The sequence below is a fragment of the Theropithecus gelada genome, chromosome 20 (genome assembly GCF_003255815.1).
Source record: "Theropithecus gelada isolate Dixy chromosome 20, Tgel_1.0, whole genome shotgun sequence".
In the NCBI taxonomy this organism is placed as follows: domain Eukaryota; kingdom Metazoa; phylum Chordata; class Mammalia; order Primates; family Cercopithecidae; genus Theropithecus; species Theropithecus gelada.
In genome coordinates this window covers 41818144-41843907 of record NC_037688.1, presented here as the reverse complement: position 1 = coordinate 41843907, position 25764 = coordinate 41818144, and the positions used below count along the sequence as shown (strand labels likewise).

At 55.9% G+C, this 25764-nt stretch overlaps 3 protein-coding genes across 4 annotated transcripts in view; 1 reads left to right on the top strand and 2 right to left on the bottom strand.

The window, feature by feature from the left end:
- Positions 1-3007: 3007 nt before the first annotated feature.
- On the bottom strand, positions 3008-9054 carry ADAD2 (adenosine deaminase domain containing 2). Its single transcript, XM_025370711.1, has 10 exons — positions 8527-9054; positions 5576-5716; positions 5178-5225; positions 4966-5091; positions 4721-4871; positions 4469-4636; positions 4122-4351; positions 3797-4040; positions 3398-3518; positions 3008-3304 (listed from the first exon to the last, which is right to left on the bottom strand). Exons 1-10 carry the CDS (start codon positions 8939-8941, stop codon positions 3200-3202), a joined length of 1749 nt encoding a protein of 582 aa, XP_025226496.1. The 5' UTR covers positions 8942-9054; the 3' UTR covers positions 3008-3199.
- Positions 9055-13072: 4018 nt separating this feature from the next.
- Positions 13073-21338, top strand: TAF1C (TATA-box binding protein associated factor, RNA polymerase I subunit C). Of its 2 annotated transcripts, XM_025371249.1 has the most exons (15): positions 13073-13242; positions 15075-15284; positions 16318-16399; positions 16589-16686; positions 16763-16852; positions 16947-17020; positions 17655-17893; positions 18035-18151; positions 18235-18352; positions 18436-18507; positions 18647-18782; positions 18924-19067; positions 19787-19961; positions 20048-20185; positions 20281-21338. In XM_025371249.1, exons 2-15 carry the CDS (start codon positions 15147-15149, stop codon positions 21189-21191), a joined length of 2532 nt encoding a protein of 843 aa, XP_025227034.1. In that variant the 5' UTR covers positions 13073-13242; positions 15075-15146; the 3' UTR covers positions 21192-21338. The 2 variants fall into 2 exon arrangements, with proteins under 2 accessions (XP_025227034.1, XP_025227035.1); XM_025371250.1 differs by lacking the exons at positions 16318-16399; positions 16589-16686; positions 16763-16852; positions 16947-17020 and having other exon boundaries at positions 13086-13242; positions 15236-15284.
- A 1252-nt stretch (positions 21339-22590) lies between these two features.
- Positions 22591-25764, bottom strand: part of DNAAF1 (dynein axonemal assembly factor 1) — a 33694-nt gene continuing 30520 nt past the window's right edge. The window contains 3 exon segments of the mRNA XM_025371377.1: positions 22591-22658; positions 22661-22696; positions 24039-24405. Coding sequence (XP_025227162.1) covers positions 22591-22658; positions 22661-22696; positions 24039-24405 — 471 coding nt within the window.

Sequence of the window (25764 nt, the reverse complement as noted above, 5' to 3'; positions counted from 1 at the left end):
TCACGCCATTCTCCTGCCTCAGCCTCCGAGTAGCTGGGACTACAGGCGCCCGCCACCTCGCCCGGCTAGTTTTTTGTATTTTTAGTAGAGACGGGGTTTCACCATGTTAGCCAGGATGGTCTCGATCTCCTGACCTCGTGATCCACCCGCCTCGGCCTCCCAAAGTGCTGGGATTACAGGCTTGAGCCACCGCGCCCGGCCGAAAAGACTGTCTTGGGAGGAAAGGATTGGACAAGCAGATTTATGCAATGTGGGGGCAAATATTATTTATTTGGCGCAACACAACAGAGTTAATGCCAATTTGAATAACTGATTTACCCAGTGATTATGTGATTAATGAACACCAAAAGGCTCATTGCATCCAACTGAAGTTTGAAATGGCTGGTATATTTCCAGATCTGGTCGTAGTTACTACTGCAGTACAGAAAGAAAATCAATTTAAATTATTTCCTGGGGAAAACAATGTGTAATACACAGGCTAAGTAATAGGTTTGGGTGTTTTTAAACCCCCTGCTCCATCCCTGAAAAAAAAGAGTGAGAAATAATTATTTCAATGTTGGCCTGAGAAGTGGTTTTTTTGTTTGTTTGTTTTTTGTTTTTTTAAAAAAGCAAAACCTAAGGTAAAAATCTTTGTTTTCTCAAACAAGAAATCGGTGCTTTCCTGGCTTTCCAGGCCCTGCGGACCTTTCCTGCTGGTGCAAACACCTCTCTGTAGTCCTCCTCCCTCGGCAAGGGCTCACCTCCTGTCCTTTGCACATGTGAACTGCAGCTCCTCCTGCCTCAGCTCCCCTCTCCGGCCCTCCCTGCTGCCATTTTCCCAACCTGATGCTCCCAGCTCCAGCCTCGCCCCCCTGCAGCCTGCCAGCCTGCAGCTCTGGGCATCCTCCTGACCTCCTGTAGCAGTCGGGAAAGAGCAGAGCAGAGAACACGAGGGAACGTTAGGAAGGATATCACCTAGTCCTTGTTTTATAAATGAGCAAACTGGGGCTCAGAGTTTCATCCAAGGTCATGTAAGAAATCCAGCTGCAGCTGTGGGTGGTGACTGCAATTGAACGGCTTGGAAGGCCGGTGGCCTGCACATTACCACAGCTCCAGCCCACCTCAGGTGCTGGGTGCCCTTCCAGAAGTTACCTAACTGCACCTTGCCAGTTTCCTCACCTGTATACTGAGGCAATGATTGCATCCATCATGGCGAGCTGTGGGAGGTTAAAACAGAACAGATACGCCACGCTTCTGGCTGGGGCCTGCTGGAGCTATCTGATCTGTCCACTGGTGCTGTTTCTTCCACCCCACCCCTCTCAGATTCTCCCATGTCATCATCACTGTGGGAAAAGGAGACAGCATGAGCCCAGTGAAAGCAGAAGGAAAGCCTAGGCCTGCAGACGGGCAGGCTGGCCAGGAACACACCCCTGGGACCAGCCCTCTGATTATTTCTCTAGAAGAGTTGACGCACATGCACGGAGGTTAAGTGGCTGGCCATGGCCATGGCCATGGCCATGGCCACACATGCCCAGTGGCAGAGACAAGAGGGGTTGGAGGGAGAGGACCCAATCTCACGACTTCAACATCAGGCCTGGCCCTGAGTGACAGCTCTGGAGGGGGCTGTCTGCATTGGTCAGGGTTCTCTAGAGAAAGAGAACCAACAGGATATATAGAGTTGTACTGTGAGGCATTGACTCACACGATATGGAGTCTAAGCAGTCCCACCAATTGCTGTGAGTGCTGGGGGCCCGGGTGATGGTGTTCTAGCCCACACTTAAAGGCCTGAGAACTGGGAAAACCAATGGTGTGAGTCCTGGTCCAAGTCTGAAGGCCACAGACCCAGGAGTTGTGATGTCCCAGCTCCAGCGGAGAGAGTGAATTCACCTTCCTCTGCTTGCTTGTTCTTTTCAGACCCTCAATGGATTGGATGGTGCCTGCCTGCACTGGGGAGGGCAATCTCCTTACTCAGCCCAATGATCAGGTGTCAATCCCTCCCAGAGACACCCCACAGACACCTAGAAATAATGCATTACCAGCCATCTGGGCATCCCTTAGCCCAGTTAAGTCGACACAAAATTAACCATCACACCATCTTTGACCAGTGTCCCAAGGCCCACAGGGGAGAGCAGCCTGTGGTTCTGAACCCTGCAACTGCTGGAGATGCAGGGAGGGAGTCACGGGGTGGGGGTCACAGGGCTGGCCATGGTCCTCTACCATCCCTGGCCCCAGGTCCCTGGACTTCAAAGCTGCTGTGCTCCTCGCTCAACGGATATAATGCCCATGCCGGCGAAGCTCCAGGGGTGTGTGTGTATGCGTGCGCACACGCGCATGCTTTTAGTGTTACCATCTTCTCTCCCCATCCAGAGTCAACAGAGCGCCTGACTGCCACGTGGGCTTACTATGCTACCCTGGGGGAAAAGAAGAGAGAACTGCCGAGCCCACACCGGGCAGGAGCACTGTCCCTCTCCACAGTGGAAGACACAGGCTCTAGCAGTCCAATGACTTGCCCAGGTCAAACAGTCAGGCAGTCCAGGGAAAGGACTGATGCTGCTCATGCCCTCCCCACATCCTTCAACACGGGGCTGCCCCGACACCCACAGCACCATCGAGGGCCACGGCAGCTGAAGCTCTGACCAGGGAAGGGTGTTCTCTGCCACTCCCCCCCATCCTAGGGGCCCAGAAAGGCAAGGATTTGGAGCCCCAGTTGTGGCCAGAGGACAAAATGCTCACATACCCAAGCAGCCTGCCCTCCTCCCGCCCTTTACAACCCCCACAACCCATGGCCTCAGTGGCCTCCCCCAGCACACAGGCTGGAAAACAGGAGGAACCAGGGGAGGTCACCTCCCCTCCTAAACCTGCCTCCAGCCCTGTGAACAGGGGCTGGGGTGACAATTCAGTGGCTCAGTGAGAGCATCCAGGTGGGAGCCCAGTGAACACAGGGCTTCCCAAAGGAGGCGTGAGGGGCTCTCCCCGCAAACAAAAGGCCCCTGGCCACCCCAAAACACACACAGCCAACTACACAGTCACCAGAAATACTTCTTTATTCAAGCCCAAATGTGCAGCAGCAGCGTCCCAACCACAGCAGGCTCCTCCTTCCCTCCAACCCCAGTTTCACCCTGCACAACCCACGTTCTCCCCCACAACCCTCCTCAGACAGGGCACTCCCCCAGCAGGGGTACAGCTTGGCTCCGGGACCTTGGGCCCGCCGAGGCCAGCTTCAGTTTCTGAATTTGCCCACCAGTGGCTTCGAGGGCCAAGCCCCCAGGCCCTGCTGGTCCAGGAGGAGAGAGAGCTGCCGGCGAGCCTCCTGGTAGGGCCCAGCCTAGGGCAGGAGATGAGAGGTGGGTGAGAGAAGGTGCCTGCAGGGGGCAGGGATTGCAGGGCTGGAGAGGGACCAGGACTGATGGGGACCGACCTTGGCAGCCTCGTAGGTCTTCAAGGCCAAGAGGTAGGGCTTCCCCACAGCCCTGGCCACCTGGTGAAACGCCCGGAGAAAGGATGCCTTGCAGAGACGGGAGGGAGGCCCCAGGGCAGCACTGGATGAAGAGAGGATGCCACTGAGATAAGAGAGATACAAGCTGGACCAGCAGGCCTGCCACACGCCTCACACGACCTCCTCTCACACTGTGACGTTGTCACAGGAGTCACAGGACAGGCAGTGGTGTCACTACCACTACGGAGCTAGTAAGGGGTTGAGCCAAGAGGCTGAGCTAAGGGGTTGAGCTGGGGTTAGACCTGAGGTGAGGAAGTTCATGCATGGAGCCCTCCATCACCAGGACCCCTCCTCAGCCCGGCCCCACGGAGCCCTTCTCACTTGGCCTTCACGCGCCCAGTGGCCACATCCACAACCTCGATGCCAGGGTCCCCCAGGCTCCAGTTGAGGCTCAGGCCATGGCAGGTGTCAGGGGTAGGTTCAGAGGGGGCCACTGGGGGCCCTGAAAACAGGTGCAGGGCGGTCCGGACGTAGGGAGGTGGCAGGCATGACCCCAGGACACTGTCCAGGCAGGGCCGGGTGTGGATGGCCCTGCTCAGAGTCGGAGGGTCGTGGCATGAGTCAGCTGTAGGGCAGAAGGGACAGGACAAGGTGAGTGACCTCCCTGCCCTCCCCTCCCACCCTCCAGCCCTCCCCACGTGCTCACCCAGGATGAGGCTGGTGCTGTAGAGTGGAGACACCAGGTGGGCCAGCAGGGCACCACCCAGCCCCAGCACGGCCCAGCGCGCCAGCTTGTCACTGGCTGAGAGGCAGCCCACGTGGGTGTCACACAGTGAGGGCGCCACGTAGCACACAGGCTTCAGCTGCCCGAGCACGTGGGCCTGCAGGCGCATGGGCGGGCTGTGCGGGAGGCCGCCTTCTGAGGTGGGGGGCAGGCTGCAGGCCGGGAGGGGACAGACACCAGCATCAGGGCCACTCTTCTGACCCTGGCCCCCACCCAGCAGCCCAACCGAGGGCACCCCATCCCCCGCCTGCCCCAGGGGCCCTGCATACTAGATGTCACGGGCCGCGCCCTTGGGGGTGTTGCTGATGTAGAGGTGCAGGAAGACGCGGGGCTTGAGGGTGAATGGGGGTCCGGGCCCCGGCTGGGGGGCCAGCACGGACTGCTCCTTGCCCTTGGCGCCCCCCTGTGTGGCCAGCAGGAGCTGCCGGAACAAGAACCTAGGAGTGACAGGTAGAAGGTGGTTGGGGACGACCTTGTCCTGGCAAAGGCTGCTGTCAGGCGCCCACCCCACAGCCCCTCACCTCAGCAGAGCCCTGCGGGCGATGACCAGGCCATGGCAGTCATGGAGCTGCTGGCCCGAGAACTCCAGCCAGCCGGCACAGCAGCTGCTGCCGGTGCCCAGGGCCACCAGCTTGTAGATCTCCTTCACGTGGCCCCTGGCACCCGGGATCTCTGTGCAGGGAGGGCAGAGAGGGCCCAGCCTAAGGCAAGCAGCTCAAGGGGGCCCTTCCCAGGAGACCAGGGCTGGGGCTGGGGCGATCCCTACCCCTCTCCAGGATGACTCCAGCCACAGTCCCCTTACAGGCCCAGTATGGCGAGCGCTCGTCCAACAGGAGGTCAAAGCCGGCGCTCACCAAGGCTGCGCAGCGCTGCCCATGGGTCAGGATGCTGTCTGTGCCGGGGCAAGAGAGTGCAGTAGAAGGGGGCCCACGCCTCTCCCCTCAACACTAGAGCCTGCGTCCGCAAGAGCTCACCTACCTACGCTCAGGGGGGGCGGTGGAGGCCGGCTGGAGGTCTGGGGGGACTCTGGAAGAGACAAGGAGGATGGGCTGGTGTGGGTGCCAAGGCACACCCTCCATCCCTCAGGAAGCCGAGGAACAGGGGAGAGGAAATTTTCATCTTCCAGACACAGGACATTCCATGAGCTGCTCTTCTAGCAGTCCCTACCCCCAGTGTCCCCAGAGGACATGAAAGCAGGGACCGGCACCTGTCCCCCGCCCCAGCTCCCTGCAGGTGATGTCCTGATGCCCAGATGGTTCGTGCAGCAACCCACCTCCTGCCCACACGCACAGCCACTTCAGCCTCCCCACAGGACTGCCGGCCTCGGGCCTCTTGTCCCCAGCTGCGGCTCAGCTGCCTGGCCCTCCCTTCATTACCTGGGCTCTCCAGCTGACTCCGGATGTAGCAGAGGGCAGAGAGCGCTGCCTGCTGTTTAGCCTCTGTCTTGCTGTTTGCAGTGCCCGCAGGGCAGACCACCCCATCCAGTTCCGCGCTCACAGAGAAGGGGAAGCAGGGACCTGGGGAAGGAGCAAGGTGAGGAAGGAGCCCCCCGGCCTTTGGCCCTGTGACAGGTACCACCTCTGCCTCCTCCTGACACCTGACATCGAGGACAGCCAGAGTAACAAGACCCTGACTGCCCTTCCCTTACTCCACCGGGCTCCATCTCCACCCCATGCCCCGCACACCCTTGAGTGCCTCTGCAGGCTGTGACCCATCGCTGACTCAACCAAGTCCTCGCCCAACTCCTCTAAAACAGGGATGCGTGACTCCATTTCACAGATGAGCAGAAAGGGCAGGCAGTTTGCCCAAGTTGTGTTAGGACCCATATCCAGGTCCCCTCTCCAGAGCCCATGCCACCCTGTTCTCAGGAGGAAGCCGCCAAGCACTTCCACCTGCCACACACACATTGATTTTATTTCCTCTCCTCCAGTGGCCCTGTATTTGAACACCTTTTCTATGAAACAGTATCATTTTGGGTGTTACTTATAACACAAAATAGATGAAAAATCTGGAACTGGGATCACATGGTCAAAGGTGCAGGCTTATTTAATTTCACAGTACTTGCTGCTAAACTGTTTCTCCCAAGCACTGCCCCTCTGGGGACTTCCCTTTTGGAAGGGAACCCATTTCAGCACTCCTCACTAGCACTGAGATCTCTCTGCTCTAAACGGGCATCACAACCAGCAACCACAGACAGACGTGGAAGGGATGTTGACCTTAGAAAACCAGCACGTGGCTGCCATCCTAACAGCGACTGAATCTGGGGAGAACCATCAAAGCATGATTTTCTAAAACCACAAGTGACAATGTTATGGGGACAGGATATCTACAAGATCTCCAAATGCCCCTGGATGACTTATTCAGCACAAAGAAGAAAGTGAAGACACCTGGTAGATGCAACCCTAGTCAAATCCCCGCAGGTCACATAGCCAGGGGACAAACCAAGACTGCAAACCTCCCGGTGAGATGCGTGGCCAAGGACTCGACATCACTTCAATAACACATCACCTGAACTCAGTCCTGAGGAAACAAACCCAAGCTGAAGGACATGTGCAAAACTACCAGCCCTTACTCTTCAAAGACATCAATATTGTGAAAGACAAAGACAGGAACTGTTTCAGGTAAGAGATTAAAGAGGCATGACAACTAACTATAATGTCATACTGGGGTGGGAGAAAATGGCCACGAGGTCATTACTGGGACAACTGGCAAAATTTGAATGTGAATAGAAATTAGAAGATCGTAGTATATTAATGTTAAATTTCCAGGATTTGATAATCGTATGTAGTTACATAAGAGATGCCCTTGTTCTTAAGAAATATATATGAGGCCGAGCACAGTGGCTCACTCCTGTAATCCCAGCACTTTGGGGGGCTGAGGACAGGAATTCAAGACCAGCATGGCCAACGTGGTGAAACCTATCTCCACTAAAACACAAAAAAATCAGCTGGGCACGGCGGCACAAGTCTGTAATTCCAGCTACTCAGGAGGCTGAGGCACAAGAATCATTTGAATTCGAAAGGCAAAGATTGCAGTGAGTTGAGATCTTACCACTGCACTCCAGCCTAGGCAACAGAGCAAGACTCTCTCAAAGGAAAAAAAAAAAAAAAAAAAAAGAGGGCTGGGTAAGGTGGCTCTAGCCTGTAACCCAGCACTTTGGGAGGCCAAGGTGGGCGGATCACTTGAGGTCACGAGTTTGAGACCCGCCTGGCCAACATGGTGAAACCCCATCTCTACCAAAAATACAAAAAGAAATTAGCCGGGCTTGGTGTGGACACCTGTAATCCCAGCTACTCGGAAGGCTGAGGTAGGAGAATTGTTTGAACCCGGGAGGCAGAGGTTGCAGTGGGATAAGATCGTGCCACTGTACTTCAGCCTGGGCCACAAGAGTGAAACTCCGTCTCAAAAACAAAAACAAAAACAAAAAACACACACACACACAAACACGTGAACGTATTTACAGGTAAGGAGCATAATGTCTTACAGGTAAGGAGCATGTCTGCAATTAACTTTTAAATTAAAACCCTGGGCCAAGTGCGGTGGCTTGCGCCTGTAATCTCAGCACTTTGGAGGCCTAGGCGGGCGGAGAGCTTCAGCCCAGGATTTCAAGACCAATCTTGGCAACATGGTTTTAAAACCAAATAATCGCTACAGAAAAAAAAAAAACAACAAAAATTAGCCAGGTGTAGTGGAGTCCACCTGTAGTCCCAGCTCCTCCGGAGGCTGAGGCTGAGGCAGGAGTATCACTTGAGCCCAGGAGGCAGAGGCTACAGTGAGGCAAGATTGTTCCACTGCACTCCAGTCTGGGCAACAGAGTAAGACCCTGCCTTAAACACACACACACACACAGAGTCAAGGGGTTTGAGGGGTATGTACTGAAGAAGAGGAAATAACGGTTTACCTCTGTATCATACACACGGTGTTACATTTACCAAGCTGTGCTTAATAACATCTTTAAGTCAGGGGAGTGGCTCTCATTCCGGTATCTCCAATGCCGGCATGGCAACTTAAATTGCGTGTAAGTGGCTCTAAAAACGTATGCAGAAATACCAAGGGGCCTCAGTCTCCCTGGACCTCAGGTGGAGAGAACGTTCACCTGCCATGACCCTGCCACAGTTGAGCATCTGGTGTGGCTGGTGATTCTTGGAGACCGCTGCTTACAGCAGGGTCCACCCCGAGGTCTCAGGCTCAGGCCAGGTCCTGCTCTGGCGGTGTCTCTGAGCATAGGGACCAAGGTCCACCTTCCTCAGACCCCCTCCCCGTGTCCTGGGACCCAGCCCTCCGCGGCTCTGTCCTCTGGCACACCCACGCCCCGGCCCGGCCTCACCTGGTTGCTGGTCCTCCCGGAAAAGCAGGAAGATGCCCAGGCTGGCCGCGTACTCCGTGAGCAAGGACACGGCCTGGCTGGCAGGTGGGTCTTTGAGCGGCAGGCTCAGCCCTGCGGGGGGCACAGGGACCCTCGGGGTCCTCCCCATCTGTTCCCCCAAGTTTTCCCACGCCTGGGCTGCCCCCAGTTCCCCGACTCCGGCCCCTGCCCCAGGCCCACTGTCCCTCAACACCGAGACCTGGGGCTGCCCGCCCTCCGCGTGGTCCATCGCGGGCGCGGGCTCGGGCTCCCAGGCACCTTGGGCCTGAGGGGGTAGCGGTCGCCAGGGGCGGGGCTCGGGGCTGATCTGCAAAGAGGCAGCCAGGCGGGGTTTCCTGCGGCTGCCGTCGTCAGTGCCTTGAGAAGCCGAAGCCATGGTTGCCAACAAAGATCTGAGGCGCTGGGCCCTATCTCGCGCTGCTCTCGCCCTTTCACACGCGCAGGGCGGGTTCCTTCACGTGGGGACCACGTGGACAAGCATGGTGCGCTCCACCCCTGCCACACCGCTGGCCAATGAGAGCCCTTAGGTCTCTGACGGACAGTGCATCCTGCCAATGGGAAAGCTAGTCTCCCAACCGCGGCGGCTTGGATGCTTATGGCTGAGGCCAACGTCTCACTGCCTGAACGGAAGTTCCGGCAGGTGGGTGAGGGGTTGCTCTAGCAGCTGCTTCTCTAACCGTGGGTGGTCGCGGAGCCTTGAAGGCGGGGGAGGAGGATCTGGGGGCCTCAGGTCCAGTTCCACGCTCTGGCTCCTGCCGTAGGCCCCTAGGGACCTCCACATCATAGGCTGCTCAGCTGCTTCACTGGCTGAGCCTGGAGACTTCAACACAGGAATTCCGGGTTCACACTGTCAGCAGGGTCATTGGAATCCACGCTATAAAATTTCACTGCAGGCCTTTCAGAAGTCAAACAGAAGTGCTCTCAAGCTAAGAATTAGCCATTTGATGCAAAATGTAGCCTGGCGTGGTGGCGCACGCCTGTAGTCCCAGCTACTCAGGAGGGTGAGGCAGAAGAATCACTTGAACCTGGGAGGCAGAAGCTGCAGTGAGCTGAGATTGTGGCACTGCACTCCAGCATGGGCAACAGAGCAAGACTCCGTCTCAAAAAAAAAAAAAAAAAAAAATTAAATAGCCATTTGACACTCTGCCTTTTTCCCCCCAAGAAGGGATTTTGAGTTGATTCATAAAAATACCACAAGATAACAATTGTTTAAAGTGAGGAGCTACAGATAAAGAGAAATAGGAAAAATAAGATGAATACAAGGATGAAGACAATTTACACGAGGCTTACTGTGATGCAACGCGTGTTTGCTTGAAGGAGGCTGCACGTTTAACTGAGTCTTACAGTAGCCACTTACTTGGGAAAGCATGACCGGTGTCTGTAAGATTTGTCACAGTGCTTGCTGCTGCTGCTGCTGCTGCTGCTGAAGCTGGGCCTATCAGCGCTCACCAGGATTGTGACAGTGAGCATGCTGGGGCATATAAGGAGCAGGTGGTGGAGTTCTCCCAGAACCTTTGACTTGGGAGGAGCAGGGGTGGTGGGCTGGGTAATCGGCCTTCTCAACATGTCAAGGATTGACATCAGGAAGAACAATTCCATTTTGTGTGTGTGTGCAGCCCAGAGAGTGGGATGAGGCCCAGGAGAGTGAAGGGACAGCACAGCAGATGTCCAGAAATGGACTGAGGGCTGCACATATCCACAGAGAGACTTCCACAAAGTCATCAAACCCAATAATGCCCCAAGCGCTCACCAACAGGAGGTTGCGTGAACAAGTAAATGGTGGTATATTCATACAATGGAACACGACTCAGTAATTTAAAAAGGAACCAACAGCTGCGTGCACAACACAGGTGAATCTATTAGGCACAGGGTGCAGAAGAAGCCAGACACATCCTCTCCATGATTCCACTTATGTAAAGTTCTTGAAATGGCAAAACTAATCTATGGTGATAAGAGTCCAAACAGTGGTTCCTTCTTTAAGGAAGTATTGACCGGAAAGTGGTGCCAGGGAATTTTCTTTAAAAAAAAATTTTTTTGTAGAGACAGGGGTCTTGCTATGTTGCCCAGTCTGGTCTTGAACTCCTGGACTCAATCAACCCTCCCACCTCAGCCTCCCAAAGTGCTGGAATTACAGGCATGAGCCACTGTGCCTGGCTGAAACTTTCTTGAGTGATAGAAATGTTCTCTGTCTTGATCTGGGTGGTGTTTATGTGGGTTTCTATGTATGTATTAATAAAAACTCAATGAGTTGTACATTTAAGACTTGTGTGCTTTACTGCATGTTAAGTATATGTCAGTTACAAAAGCAAATTGATAATGGCTTATTTAGAGAAAGGAGGGAAGGAAGAAATGGAATTGGTCTCCCAGTGCCAGAGCTGGATAGGTGTTTTATAAGGGTAATATAGAATATTAGTGTGGTAGGCAAAATAATCGTTCCCCCAAAGATGCCTACAGCCTAATCCCCAGAACCTATGAGTATATTATTTGGCAAGGGGGCATTAAGGTTGCAGGTGGAAGTAAGGTTGCTAATCAGCTGACTTTAAAATAGGGCTCATGCCTGTAACCCCAGCACTTTGGGAAGCTGAGGTAGGAGGGTAGCTTGAGCCCAGGAGTTCAAGACCAACCTGGGCAACATAATGAAATCCCATCTCAACAAAAACTACAAAAATTAGGCTGGGCGCGGTGGCTCATGCCTGTATTCTCAGCACTTTGGGAAGCCGAGGCGGGTGGATCAAAGGGCCAGGAGTTCAAGACCAGCCTGGCCAATATGGTGAAACCCTGTCTCTACTAAAAATAGAAAAATTAGCTGAGTGTGGTGGCAGGCACCTGTCATCCCAGCTACTCGGGAGGCTGAGGCAGGAGAATCGTTTGAACCTGGAAGACGGAGGTTGCAGTGAGCCAAGATCACACCACTGCAGTCCAACCTGGGTGACAGAGTGAAACCCTGTCTCAAAAAAAAAAAAAAAAAAAATTAGCCAGGCATGGTGGCGCGTGCCTGTAATCCCAGCTACTCGAGAGACTGAGGTGGGAAAATCATCTGAGCCTGGGAAGTTGAGGCTGCAGTGAGCCATGATGGTACCACTGCACCCTAGCCTGGGCAATGGAGTGAGACCCTGTCTCAAAAAAATAAATAACATAGGAAGATTATCCTGGATTACCTGGGTGGGCCCACTATAATCACATGGGTTCTTACATGGGAAAGAGGGAGACAGAAGAGTCAAAACCAGAGAGATGGCCTCATGAGAAGAATCCAGCTGGCATTGCTGGCTTCGAAGATGGAAAGGGGTCATGAGCCAAGGAACACAGGCAGCTTCCCGAAGCCAGAAAGGGCAACACAGTGGACTCTTCCTTAGAACCTCCCAAAAGGAACACAGCCCTGCTGACACTTTTAGTCCAGGTAAAAACTTCCAGAAAAAAAAATATAGGCCAGGCACGGTGGCTCATCCTGTAATCCCAGCACTTTGGGAGGCCAAGGCAGGCGGATCACTTGAGGTCAGGAGTTCGACCAGCTTGACCAACATGGTGAAACCCCACCTCTACTAAAAATACAAAAATTAGCCGGGCATGGTGCTGCAGGCCTGTAATCCCAGCCACTCGGGAAGCTGAGGCAGGAGAATTGCTTGAACCCAGGAGGCGGAGGTTGCAGTGAGCCGAGGTCATGCCTCTGCACTCTAGCCTCCATCTCAAAAAAATAAAATAAAGATACAGATGACAGCTGAGAATTTGGAAATTGATTCTTTGAAGCAACGGTTCTCAAAGTATGGCCCCTGGACCAGCACCATCTGGGAACTTGCTAGAAATGCAGACTCTTGGGCCACATCCCAGACCTACTGAATTAGCAAATAAGGGGGTAGAGGTAGGGTGGAACCTAGCATACTTATAACAAGTCCCCCAGGTGGTTCTAAGGCTCACTCAAGTTTGAGAACTACTATGTTAGGATAATTGTAAGGTTTATGACTGGACAGCGGTTCTTACAGCATGGGCCCCAGATACGCAGTATCAGCATCACCTGGGAAGGGAACTTAGGCAAATTATCAGGCCCCACCCCAGACTCACCGAATTGGAGACTGTGTTTTAACAAGCCCTCCAGGTGCTAATGCTGACGCACACTAGCTAGAGTTTGAGGACCACTGCCTAAAGCTCTCCCTGCACGACCACCCCTGGAAAAGCCTCACTCTTAGGAGGTATTTGTACCCTTATTTGTGAAGCCCGCTTCTTGGGATTTAAGGACAATCAGTAGGATACCTACTGACTAATACAGTGTCTGGCTTATAGTAGGTGCTCCGTGAGAGTTCGTTAAATGATTAATTTAATACAACGCTGAGGAAATTGATGAAGCAGATGTGGGATTCGAACCTAAGTCCACCCGGCCTCCACTATTGGAACTCGAGGGAGCTTTATTTCCGCAGCCCACGCGCCGCCTGCACGCCCGTTCCCTCTCCTCCCGGGAGGGGGCGCGCCAGGACCCTAAGAGGCCTGGCTGGGAGGTGGGACTTCCTGCCTCACCAGCAGGCACTTCCGGTCCAAACCGGAAGACCGTGAGTAGCTGCGGCGGCGCTGACCCATCCTGAGTGCCAAAGCTGGGGTTCTACTTAAAATTTCCCTCGTGGTGTCAGGGTCCGGCGAGCATCACGCCGAAGCCCATTTTCCAGACGACCACGACGAGACCGGGGTCACGTAAGTACATGCCCCCCTCCGCGCGGACTGGGCATGTTCGAGAGGAGTGGACCCGCAGATGTAGGAGGGGAGGGACTCCCCCAATCCCCCGTCCCCGCGGCTGGCTCACGTTTCGCAGTCCCCGGCCTGTCGTTAGTGCGGACCCGACTGAGTCCTGTAGCCTGGGAGGTCTAAAGGGGCCTGGAGAGCCCGCAGCGAGGGCAGGAAGCCGGCCGGGGAAGTCGAGGCTGCCTTGTCTGAGGGCTTTTGTGGGGTCGTGCGCTCCACCAGCCCTCTCCGCCTGCCTAGGATCGTTTCAGGTTATGCGGTTCCAAGAGAAAATATTTTTGTTTCTATTTTATTTTTGAGATAGAGTCTTGCTCTGTCACCCAGACTGGAGTGCTGTGGCATGATCCCAGCTCACTGCAACCTCTACCTCCCAGATTCAAGCGATTCTCGTGCCCCAGCCTCCTCAGTAGCTGCGATTACAGGTGTGCACCACCACGCCCTGCTAATTTTTGTATTTTTAGTAGAGACAAGGTTTTACTATATTGGCCGGGCTGGTCTCAAACTTCTGGCCTCAGGTGATCCACCCGCCTTGGCCTCTCCAAGTGCGGGGATTACAGGCGGGAGCCACCGCACTCGGCCAAAGGGAAAAGATTTTTGTTTAGCGAGACTCTAATGCTAGCGTTTGCGTTTGGGTGCATGCGAGAGCAGTGGTTCAGAGCTCTGCCTCTGAATCGGATGGGAATCAAGTCTTGGATGTGGCAGCTAAGAGCTGTTGAACTAAAGTTCTTGCTGAGCCTTGGTTTCCTGAACTCCGTAACAGGGGCTGCGGTAGAAGAGTGCAGCATTTAGCTTGCGCCTGGCAGATAGATGCTGGCGCTTGGTCAGTGAGAGCTGCTGTTATTTTTGCCCCCGTTTTATTTTGTTAATTAAAAAGGAGGGATGCTATGGCTGCTCATACTTCTAGAGGACTGTATTTACCAAAGCCTTGTGATATAATTTTTTTTTCTCGAGATGGAGTTTCGCACTTGTTGCCCAGGCTGCAGTACAATGGTGCGATCTCAGCTCACTGCAACCTCCGCCTCCCGGCTTCAAGGAATTCTCCTGCCTCAGCCTCCCGAGTAACTGGGATTACAGGCATGCATCACCACGCCCGGCTAATTTTGTATTTTTGGTAGAGACCAGGTTTCTCCATGTTGGTCAGGCCAGTCTCGAACTCCCGACCTCAGGTGATCCACCCGCCTTGGCCTCCCAAAGTGCTAGGATTACCGGCATGAGCCACCGCGCCGGGCCTCTTGTGATAGAAATTTATTTTTATTCAACCCGTAGTGCATTTTCTGGGAGGCACTGTGCTTGACGGTAGGAAGACAATGCTGAGATGCAGTCCGTGGCTGTGGAGTAACTCCAGCGTCTTGGGGGTGTAGTCTGTAAATGTATGATGACGTTCCGAGCTGTGAGAGAGGCTGCCCCTTGCCGTCTATCTGACTCCATCTCTACCGCTCTCCACCTCGCTCACTCTGGCTGCCTCGTTTCTCACACACTTCACTGCTCTAGGATTTTCACAGTTGTTGATCGTTTTGCCTGGAACCCTCTCCACAGTTGTGTACGTGGTTCTCTCCTTCACTGGGTTCAGGCTGTGCTCAAATGCCACCTTCTCAACGAGACTTTTCCTGGCTGGCTTTGCTGAAACCGTGCCCTCAGCCCATTACCAGATCCCCTTCTCCTGGACGGGTGGTTTGCTTTAATACAGTTCTCAGTACTGCTTGGCATTGGGCTACGTATTTGTTTTTTGTTATCTGCTTCCTCAAAGAGCATATGCTTTCCATCGTGCACTTTTCTCTCCTCAGGAACCCTGGCACCCCTTACCAGCTTCCAGTCTCTCGAGGTGGCCAGTGTGGTGCTTGGTCCTTACTTCCGGGATGGACTTCCCCCACTCCCTCCGCCCCGCGTTGTTTATGACGGGACCCCTTGGTCTGAGCGACATCCCTGACCTCTCTTTCATGTGCAGCTGGCAACATGCGCTGACTCTGCCAGAGACCCAGCCCCAGCACTCAGAGGTGAGGATGGAGGCAGGGGCCCTGGCAGCTCCAGGGGCACCCCTTCCTGGGTCCCCTGTCTCACATTCACACCAGTTGAAAGGCCACAGAGTGGGGTGGCATTCACACAAGTCTGCTGAGACACAGGCTGTGCCACCTCCTCTGGGGTACGTGGGCTACCCTGCCATCCCTAGACGGATGCCCCCACTATGCCGGATGCCATGTGAGACCCTGGAAATGCTGCCTGAATCAGTCGGTTGACCCCTTCCTTCCTGGAACGGAGAGCTGAGTTGAGCGAGAATAAACAAGTGAACTTTATCCAATGGATAAGGTGTTTACAAAATGTGATCAGAGCTTGGAATGAAACCAGAAGGATGCTGAAACAGCGTAGTAGGATTGGGAGAGGGGAGGATAGACCTGCCAGGGTTTCTGGTGCCTCTGGAGGGACACTGGCCCTTTGCTTAGAATCCTCAGCCCCCTAGTTCCCCTTGGAAGCACCCTGTCTAGGAGTGAGGCCTGGCAGAGGCAAATGGATGAGCAAATAAAAAGAGAGTGGAGTGGGGGCTTGGGGAACAGGGGTCAGGGATGGCTTCCTTATGAGGGAAGGTCTGACATCAAATTGGGGCTCCTCGAGGAGTCTGGTTTGCTAGATCTGTGTCATTTGAGCTGAAACATCTCAGGCCAGCCCAGCAAAGGGAGGTGGAACCGCCTGCCGGGCTCCCAGAGTGACTGCAAGGTCTCCTGAATGGAAGTGAGGTTAAGTGGGATGTGGACCAGCCACTGGTGGCATGAGGGGCTTCCTTCTTTGAGAGCCAGCACAGGTGGAGGTCAGAAACATGAACTCTGGGGTCAGGCTGCCTGGTTTACATCCCAGCTATTCTCTTTACCAGCTCTGTCATCTGGGGCAGGTGGTAGTGTGACAATGCCAGTCATCCCAACTTCGCAGGATTGTTGTGAGGATTGGATGAGTTGATAAAAGATGAATGCCTGCGCAGCGCCTGGCCTGGGGAAGGCACTCATCATGATACTGTCGTTGTGATTGTCTTCCCTTCAGAACGGGGCACTGCATGTGACCAAGGACCTGCTGTGGGAGCCGGCGACCCCTGGGCCTCTCCCCATGCTGCCTTCCCTCATCGGTGAGAGTCTCATTCCTCCGGGCTCATTCCACACTGCTCCACCTATTCTTCCCGCAGCTCCCACTCCTGAGACCTTCCTCTCCCTGCTAAGCCTGTGCTCGCTCAGGGCCCTTGGATGCCTCCAGTCGCCCAGGGCATCTGGCTGCACTCCTGTGCCCTCCCCAGCCCTTTCCGTAACCTCCTCCTCAGATCCCTGGGACCCTGGCCTGACTGCCCGGGACCTGCTTTTCCGCGGAGGGTACCGGTATCGGAGGCGACCCCGAGTCGTGCTGGATGTTACTGAGCAGGTGAGTGGGCCCACGGGGGACAGTGCTACGTAGCCTGGAGACTATGCTTAGTGACCTGGCCTCCTCCTCTCCCCAGATCAGCCGGTTCCTCTGGGATCATGGAGACGTAGCCTTTGCACCGCTGGGGAAGCTGATGCTGGAGAATTTCAAGCTGGAGGGAGCAGGGGTGAGTGGCCCATGACACCAGGGGTAGGGACTCCCTGCTGTCCTTCAGGGGTGAACTTGAGGGTGTGTGAGCTTGACGAGGCCTTTTCATGCAGAGCCGCACTAAGAAGACGACAGTGGTCAGTGTGAAGAAACTGCTCCAGGACCTCGGTGGACACCAGCCCTGGGGGCAAGTGGCTAATGAGAAAGGAGGAGATGGATAGACGTAGCTGGTGGTGGGGATATAGGAGGTGCTAGGACGCACATCCAGGTTTCTGTCATACCCACTTCCCACCTGCTCCATGCAGTCTGAGCTGTACTTTCTTATACCAGACTTCCAACTCCAAATCATCTCAGGGGAAAGCAGATTTAAATTTGTGGACTTCAGGCATGGCTGCATCCAGGTGTTCAAATAATATTCGTAGAGCTGTGTCTCTCTTTACTCTGTCGTCCACTTGCCTCTTCCTGCACAGTTCCTAGACAGGCTGTCTGTAGGTAGCAGCAAGATGGCTTATGATCTAAGGAAAGAGCCAGTGTCCTTCCTGAGGCACCAGAAGTCCCAGAAAGGAGTTTGGTTGGCTTGGCTTGGGTCTCACACCCATCTGTGAACCAGTCGCTGTGGCAAGGGCAATGGAATATTGTTGATGGCCAGGTCTGGGTCACATGATTGCTTCCAGGGCATGGGAACAGGATGGGGTGGTTTCCCAAAGGAAGAAATTCTAGGTAAATAAGAAATGTGTCCACTGCACTTGGCCTCCTTGGGATGGGACCTGTCCTCCCCTGAGTGCCACTGAGTGATCCTCCTGCTGTTCTCTGGTCCCCAGGTGTCCCTGGGCTTACCTCAGCAACCGACAGCGCCGCTTCTCTATCCTTGGGGGCCCCATCCTGGGCACATCGGTGGCGAGCCACTTGGCAGAGCTGCTGCACGAGGAGCTGGTGCTGCGGTGGGAGCAGCTGCTTCTGGATGAGGCCTGCACTGGGGGTGCGCTGGCCTGGGTGCCTGGAAGGACACCCCAGTTCGGGCAGCTGGTCTACCCTGCTGGAGGCGCCCTGGACAGGCTGCGTATCCTTTCTTGCAAGACAGGAGATCCCAGCGGGCTCCCGTCTGGTGGAGGAGGTGCTCTTGGCATGGTCCAGGGAAGGGCAGGAATGTGGGGCTTGCAGTGGCCACAGCTCGTGCACTGATCCTTAGTGAGAGGCCCAGATTTCCAAGAGGTTGTTCTGAGCCCAGGTGACAGTCCCCAATTCCTTGGGAACCCTGGACGCATCCAGCTCCAGGGACCTGTCCGGCAGGTGGTGACATGCACTGTCCAGGGAGAAAGTAAGGCCCTTACACATGTTCCTCCCTCACTGGCTGACCTGCTGCCTGACCCCTGACCCCTGACCCTTTCCATCCCTCCTCAGCTCTGCTGGCCGTCCGCTCTGACTACCATTGTGCCGTGTGGAAGTTCGGTAAACAGTGGCAGCCAAGCCTTCTGCAGGCAATGCAGGTGGAGAAGGGGGCCACAGGGATCAGCCTCAGGTGAGGGGGAGTCAGTCTGGTCAGTGAGGAGGGGCTGGGGGCAGGGGCGAGCAGCCTGATGTGAATGCGTTCCTGCCCTGTAGCCCTCACCTGCCCGGGGAGCTGGCCATCTGCAGCCGCTCAGGAGCCGTCTGCCTGTGGAGCCCTGAGGATGGGTATTGCCACTTCCCATGAAACCCCCCACCCTAACACACTGAACCCTGGCCCATCACTCCCTGTTCAGCATGTCGCGACCCTTGATTCCCTTCCACGTCAGCCTGTCCCCCCTACCCATGGCTTGCCCATCTCCCCAAGGCTGCAGCAAGTCTACAAGGACCCCGAGACCCTTGTGTTCCGGGACTCCTCTTCCTGGCGTTGGGCAGACTTCACCGCCCACCCTCGGGTGCTGACTGTGGGTGACCGCACTGGAGTGAAGATGGTTGACACTCAGGTATGGGGTGGCGGCAGGAGATCTGCCCTGACTGCGGGAGCAGCCGCAGAGCAGTGAGTCCCAGGCTGGCTGCGGCCTGGGCGAGGATGGCGTCATGGGCCTGGGACTGTGGGGAGGGCTGACCCTGTGTTTCTCTTCCAGGGCCCGCCGGGCTGTGGTCTGTTGCTTTTTCGTGTGGGCGCAGAGGCTTCGTGCCAGAAAGGGGAGCGTGTCCTGCTCACCCAGTACCTGGGGCACTCCAGCTCTGAATGCCTGCCCCCTACTCTCCATCTCGTCTGTACCCAGGTGAGTGGCACACACCGCCGCCCCGCCCCACCTCTGCTCTGTCTCAGATGGGCACTAGAGGCTGCTGCTTACCAGTGGCTCTGCTGGGCCCAGACAACCACCCAGCAAACCAGACTCAACCCTGGATGAATCTGTGGCCCCAGCACGCAGTGGATCCCACAGCCGGTGCTAACAGGCAGGTGGGGAAGCTCTCCCAGGGCCTCCCCTTAGTAAGGGCTTCAAGGTACAGCCAGGGGTGGAACGGTGGGGCAGGAGGAGCCTCGGGGTGGGGCTTTCGTGCAGAGCTGGACAGTTTCTGCTGTGCAGGAGGCAGGGGCTCTGAGGGAGCAGGTCCGTCCTCCCCCTGCCCTCCTGGGGACGTTTGTAGGCATGCCTCCAGCATAGGCTCTGGGGTCAGGAGAGTGTGGGGGTGGCTGCGGGAAGGCCAGGCAAGTTTCTGCTGGCAAGGCTCCCCCACACCTCTTCTGAGCACACCTTTCCCACTTGTTCTGTCTGTCCACCTGGCTGTTGGTCAGAATCGGTGAAGGTGCCACCCACTCGGGAAGCACTTCCTGTTCAGGGCTGGCAGGTGCGGTCTGAGAGGCACTTGGAGGCTGATGGGAGATGCTGCTGCCCCTCAGGGCTCTGTACTCACCCGGAGAGCCACATGGGGCCTGGAGGGCCGCTACACAGCTCAGCTCCCAGGTTCGGCCACATCCCCCTTCTTTCTCGGGCCCCAGTTCTCTCTCTACCTAGTGGACGAGCGCCTCCCCCTGGTGCCGATGCTGAAGTGGAACCATGGCCTCCCCTCCCCACTCCTGCTGGCCCGACTGCTGCCTCCGCCCCGACCCGGCTGCGTGCAGCCCCTGCTCCTCGGAGGCCAGGGTGGGCAGCTGCAACTGCTGCACCTGGCTGGTGAGGGTCTAGGCCAGGGTGGGCGGCGTGTGGGAGGTGGGGCGGTCGGAGCCTGGATGGGGCCTCAGCTATCTGTCCCTCCTCAGGAGAAGGGGCGTCGGTGCCGCGCCTGGCAGGCCCCCCCCAGTCTCTTCCTTCCAGGACTGACTCCCTCCCTGCATTTCCTCTGCTGGAGCCTAAGAGCCAGTGGCGGCTGCAGGAGCGCCTGAAAGCACCAACCATAGGTGTGCTGGGGCAGGGGAGTGAGCTTGGGGGGCGCAGTGGAAAACACCCCCTCTCCCCGCCAGTCCCTGGAGGTCATTGTCATTCCTGTCACCAGGTCTGGCCGCCGTCGTCCCACCCTTGCCCTCGGCGCCCACACCAGGCCTGGTGCTCTTCCAGCTCTCGGCGGCGGGAGACGTCTTCTACCAGCAGCTCCGCCCCCAGGCGGACTCCGACCACCGCAGAGACTCCGGGCCTCGCAGCGACACTGAATCTGACTGTCGTGCCCCCACTGCTTCCTGGACCTCGCAGGACACTGCCGGCTGCAGCCAGTGGCTGAAGGCCCTGCTAAAAGTGCCCCTGGCTCCTCCTGTGTGGACAGCACCCACCTTCACGCACCGCCAGCTGCTGGGTAGCATAGAGCTGCGGCGGGAGGAAGAGGAAGGGCAGCGGCCGGACGTGCTCCGCAAGGCCATGGCCCAAGGGCGGCTCCTGCTGCAGAGAGACCTGGGCTCCCTCCCTGCGGCAGAGCCACCCCCTGCACCCGAGTCAGGCCCAGAGGACAAGCTCAGTGAGCGCCTGGGGGAAGCCTGGGCAGGCCGAGGGGCTGCCTGGTGGGAGAGGCAGCAGGGCAGGACCTCAGGGCCCGGGAGACAGCCCAGGCGGCCCAAGCGCCGGACCCAGCTGTCCAGCACCTTTTCGCTCAGTGGCCATATGGACCCCTCAGAGGACACCAGCCCCCCTCACAGCCCTGAGTGGCCACCTGCTGATGCTCTGCCCCAGCCCCCCATGACCCCACCCTCCCAGGAGCTGACTCCGGATGCGTGTGCCCAGGGCGTCCCCGCAGAGCGGCGGCAGATGCTCCATGACTACATGGCTAAGCTGCCACCCCAAAGGGGCACCCCAGGATGTGCCACCACACCCCCCTCCTCCCAGGCCTCCAGCGTCTGGACCACCCGCTCCCAGCAGCACACACCCATCCTCTCTGGCTCTCAGCGCCCCCGGAAGAAGCCTCGAATGGGCTTCTGAGGACACAAGGTGGCCTGCCCTCAAGCCCCAGAGAGCCCCTCATCCTTCCTCCGGGACCAGATGTGCCTTCCACAGTTGAAACTTAAGAAGCAGAGCTCGCCGGGTGCCGTGGCTCAAGCCTGTAATCCCAGCACTTTGGGAGGCCGAGACGGGCGGATCACGAGGTCAGGAGATCAAGACCATCCTGGCTAACACGGTGAAACCCCGTCTCTACTAAAAATACAAAAAACTAGCCGGGCGAGGTGGCGGGCCCCTGTAGTCCCAGCTACTCAGGAGACTGAGGCAGGAGAATGGCATGAACCCGGGAGGCAGAGCTTGCACTGAGCCGAGATCTGGCCACTGCACTCCAGCCTGGGCGACAGAGCAAGACTCTGTCTCAAAAGAAAAAAAGCAGAGCTCGCCACCTTCTGGAGGCCACTGTGATGATGAGCCAAGCAAGTTGGAGCCAAGTTGAAGGGATAGGGCAACAAAATATAATAGTAGTTTCTTCTGTATTTTGTATATTCGCCTGAGGATCATCCCAAAAGGCAGGTTGGAGGTGCTGGCGGGCCTGTGTTACTGGGATTCTAGTCTGTGCTGGGAGACAGGGCTCCGCTGCCCCCCAGCTGTGGGGGCCTCAGGCAGGTCTCAGTTCTCGTGCCTTCCTGTCTGGTGAAATGGGGCAGTAGTGCTGGCTCCTCCTTGTGTTCGGTGAGGGTGGAGTGAGGCCCCCACAGAGCTGCTGCTGAGGTGGGCACGGCGGCCGTCGGCAGCTGCTGTTTTGGGTTGCTTTGTCAATCTCTGCCACAGTCTGATGTTTTGTACAGGGAGATGCCTTGGATCCAGGTTCAGGGATTAAATAAACTTGTCAGCTGAAGATGAATCGGAATGGTCACATTTTTTAGGCTGGACAGCATCCCGCCACAGTAACTATCTGACACTGAGCTCACGCACAGAGATGATGGCTGATGTTCCTTCTCCCTCGGGACGTGGGTCTGGCACCTGTGGGCTCTTGATAGTGCCCTCTGAGGAGAGGGTCACGGTCATATCACTTTGGGAGAATTCTCCGTTGTGCCTCACGGACTCCCCCCTTTCTTTCCTCTCTCCCCTTCTCATTTTGATGTCTGAAGCATTAAGTCCCTTATCCTCTGAGTTTCTCTAGCTGCAGTGGAAGATTCTGCTTTCCTATGGGGAAAAGACCCACTGGAGATTTTGCAGGGACCTGGGTCTGTCTGGTTTCTGATGACACAGTAAGAGAAAAGTATTTTTTCAGGGTGGCTGGTGAAAGGAATTGCATGTGACTCACACAAATAGGAGATAGCCCAATCATACATCGACTCGCGTGGGTGTTAAAATGTTTATCATGCCTAAAGGAGACATTTATAATTAAACCATTTATGCTACATATAACTGGGGGGAACTATGATGCTTTCGGTGCTGGGAATGCAGTGAGGTCCCACGTGGGCCGAGCTGGGCTGGGCAACTCCGACACGTCTCTGAGGGTGTGGTGGCGCTCTCAGTCGGCACTGTGGAAGGAAGGGTGACCTGTGCTTTCTCCCTGTCACTGTGACTCCAAGGACGGGGGCAGCCTTGGGGTTCAGTCCAGGCCAAATTCAGTGTCCTTGACTGGGCGTGGTGGCTCATACCTGTAATCCCACCACTTTGGGAGGCCGAGGCAGGCAGATCACCTGAGGTCAGGAGTTCAAGACCAGCCTGGTCAACATGGTGAAACCCCATCTCTACTAAAAATACAAAAACTAGTCAGCGTTGTGACGCTGTAATCCTAGCTACTTCAGAGGCTGAGGCAGGAGAATTGCTTGAACCTAGGAGGCAGTGGTTGCAGTGAGCCGAGAGCACATCATTACACTCCAGCCTAGGCCACAGTGCAAGACTGTCTCAAAACAAAACAAAAATTATTCCGTGTCCTCCAGGCCTGCCCCCACCCGAGGCTCCACAGGCTCCAGCTCAGACTGCACTTCTCTTTTCTGTGCTGGTTCCTAGAGTGAAAGAGAAGGCCACTCAGTGTTCCCGGGAAATGCACTCAAGCCCTCCCTGCTTCTTGCCTGCAAGTCTGGAGTCAGCCAGGCAGCTGTCTTCAGAAAAAAGCCCGGCCACCGATGCGTGTTGGGTGAGAGTAGAATGGTCCAGGCACCACACAGCCCCTGATTTGGGGGTGCACCTGAAGGCAGGTGCTGAATGAAAAAACAGCCCAGCTTGCTTGTCCTCAGCACTAACCAGCTGTTCCCCCAAACCACATCTGCCAGGTGCATGTGCCAGCCTGCAGTATGAGGGGAGGCCTCAGTACATTCAGCATGTTTTCCTGGGTCTTCTGCAGCCAGGCCTCTGGCCGCCTTCCCTTTGCCTTCCCCACCTTGAAGGCCAGTAGGACTGGCCTGTGATTCACCCAGGCCTGGGTCACTATGGAGCAGCCACGCCCTCTGCGGCTGTCACCTCGCTTGCCCCACACTCCCCAGCAGTGGTGTCGGTGGTCCCCTCCAAAAGCCTTGGTCTAGAAAGGCTGAGGCCAGGGATGGTGAAGAGGGGGTGGAAATGCAGGGTCCTTAGGCCCCCGCCCCAGGAGATCTGCATGACCACAGGTGCCTTGTGACCCTCACACACAGTCAGACTTGGCTGCCCAAGAACAGGCTGGCTCAGCAGCTTTCTGGCCCAGGCTGGCTACCAGCAAGTGGCAGCTTCAGAGCCGTGAACTCAGGAATGGGACCTTCAGAGGATCTGTGTGGTCTGTTCTAGGTGACCCCTCCAGGAACATGAAAGCTTGGGGTAAGGCTGAGTGACTGCCCTGCCCCACCCATCCCAGGCCGGGGAGCCAACACCATCTCCACTGTGCTCTTGGCCCCATGCTCTTACCTGAAGAAGAGGCTGCAAGGAAGTCGTTGTCCCCGTCTCCACTGGAAGTGAGTGGTGCAGCGTCTCTTTGGCAGGTGGGGGACATCGGTGGCTGGCCAGAGGGGTCCTCATCGCTGAGCTCCTGGATCAGGGGTCGTGGGGACTCAGTGTCTTGTTTTGGGATTTCCAAGTCCCTCTTAGCTTCTTTTATAAAGATGCCTGTGAAGGGCGCCCGAGCCGCCTTTGAGGTATCTTTAGAGACTGCAAATATATTTGACAGAGTGTCTGCGGGCAGGTTTTCCAGCACAGGGAGTGACGTGTAGTCCAGTTCAGGGTCACTGTCATCACTCAAGTTCGAGATGACCTCAATCTTCGGAAAGCACATATTCTATTCACAGAAGAAAAGATGTGTTTGAAAGTTTCTGTTTTCACAACAGTCACTCTACAATGCACCACGCCAGTTCTGCGTTTTCACCCAATGTCACAAACTATTCTGTTGCCACATCCAAGAAAGGCCCAAGGGAACACAGGACTCTGAAAGTTAGGCCTGGGGGTGGGGTGGCCACTCCCTGGGCACAGCTCATGTCCATGCCCTTCTCTCCTGGCTCTGCTCCCCCAGCCACTGGCTATTCCACACCCTCCTGCTACCCGAGAGGGCACACCCCTGAACCCAGCTTCCCTCAGACTCTCTAGAATTAGCTCCTTGGACAGCAGCCCCCCAACAATAACTGTGTCTGTTTTCTCTGCCACCGAGCTCGCGCACAGAGACGTTGGCTGATGCCTCCTTCTCCCTCAGGGCACGGGTCTGGCACATATGGGCTCCTGGTAATCCCAGTCATGGCCTCTGGGCAGAGGGTCATGCCACTCTGAGAGAATTCCCCATCGTGCCTCACAGACTCACCCCTTTCTTTCCTCTCTCCTGTTTTCATTTCTTTCCCTCTACGTGTAGCTATATTCAGACAGACCTTCATAGGATGGACATAGAAATACATCTTAACGACAGAAAGTGCTTTCAGGTAACTCTGCACCGTGCTCAGCTGTTACAAACCAGCAATAGATTCTCAAGCGGTTAATCATAAAATCTTAAAGAATTGAACAAGAACAAATGGCATTTCCTTCAGCAAGGTGAAAATATGGGGGATGTGGGCTGGGTGCGGTGGCTCACACCTGTAACCCCAGCACTTTGGGAGGCTGAGGCAGGTGGATCACTTGAGGTCAGGAGTTCGAGACCAGCCTGGCCAACATGGTGAAATCCCATCTCTACTAAAACTACAAAACTTAGCTGGGCGTGGTGGCACATGCCTGTCATCCCAGCTACACGGGAGGCTGAGGCAGGAGAATCGCTTGAACCCAGGAGGTGGAGGTTGCAGTGAGCCAGGAACAGGCTATTGCACTCCAGCCTGGGCGACAGAGCCAGACTCTGCCTGAAAAAAAAAAAAAAAAAGGCCGGGCGCGGTGGCTCAAGCCTGTAATCCCAGCACTTTGGGAGGCCGAGACAGGCGGATCACGAGGTCAGGAGATCGAGACCATCCTGGCTAACACGGTGAAACCCCGTCTCTACTAAAAAAAAAATACAAAAAACTAGCCGGGTGTGGTGGCGGATGCCTGTAGTCCCAGCTACTCTGGAGGCTGAGGCAGGAGAATGGCGTGAACCCAGGAGGCGGAGCTTGCAGTAAGCTGAGATCCAGCCACTGCACTCCAGCCTGGGTGACAGAGCAAGACTCCGTCTCAAAAAAAAAAAAAAAAA

Excerpts from the sequence above, each read along its gene's own strand:
- TAF1C (XM_025371249.1), top strand. The coding sequence starts at position 15,147 with ATGGACTTCCCCCACTCCCTCCGCCCCGCGTTGTTTATGACGGGACCC. Across the intron at positions 18,353-18,435 it reads GCCACAGGGATCAGCCTCAG|CCCTCACCTGCCCGGGGAGC; the intron begins GTGAGGGGGAGT and ends CCTGCCCTGTAG. Across the intron at positions 18,783-18,923 it reads TGAAGATGGTTGACACTCAG|GGCCCGCCGGGCTGTGGTCT; the intron begins GTATGGGGTGGC and ends TTTCTCTTCCAG.
- ADAD2 (XM_025370711.1), bottom strand. The coding sequence starts at position 8,941 with ATGGCTTCGGCTTCTCAAGGCACTGACGACGGCAGCCGCAGGAAACCC. Across the intron at positions 5,717-8,526 it reads CCGGGAGGACCAGCAACCAG|GTCCCTGCTTCCCCTTCTCT; the intron begins GTGAGGCCGGGC and ends CTCCTTCCCCAG. Across the intron at positions 3,519-3,796 it reads ACTGGGCGCGTGAAGGCCAA|TGCTGCCCTGGGGCCTCCCT; the intron begins GTGAGAAGGGCT and ends CTCTTCATCCAG.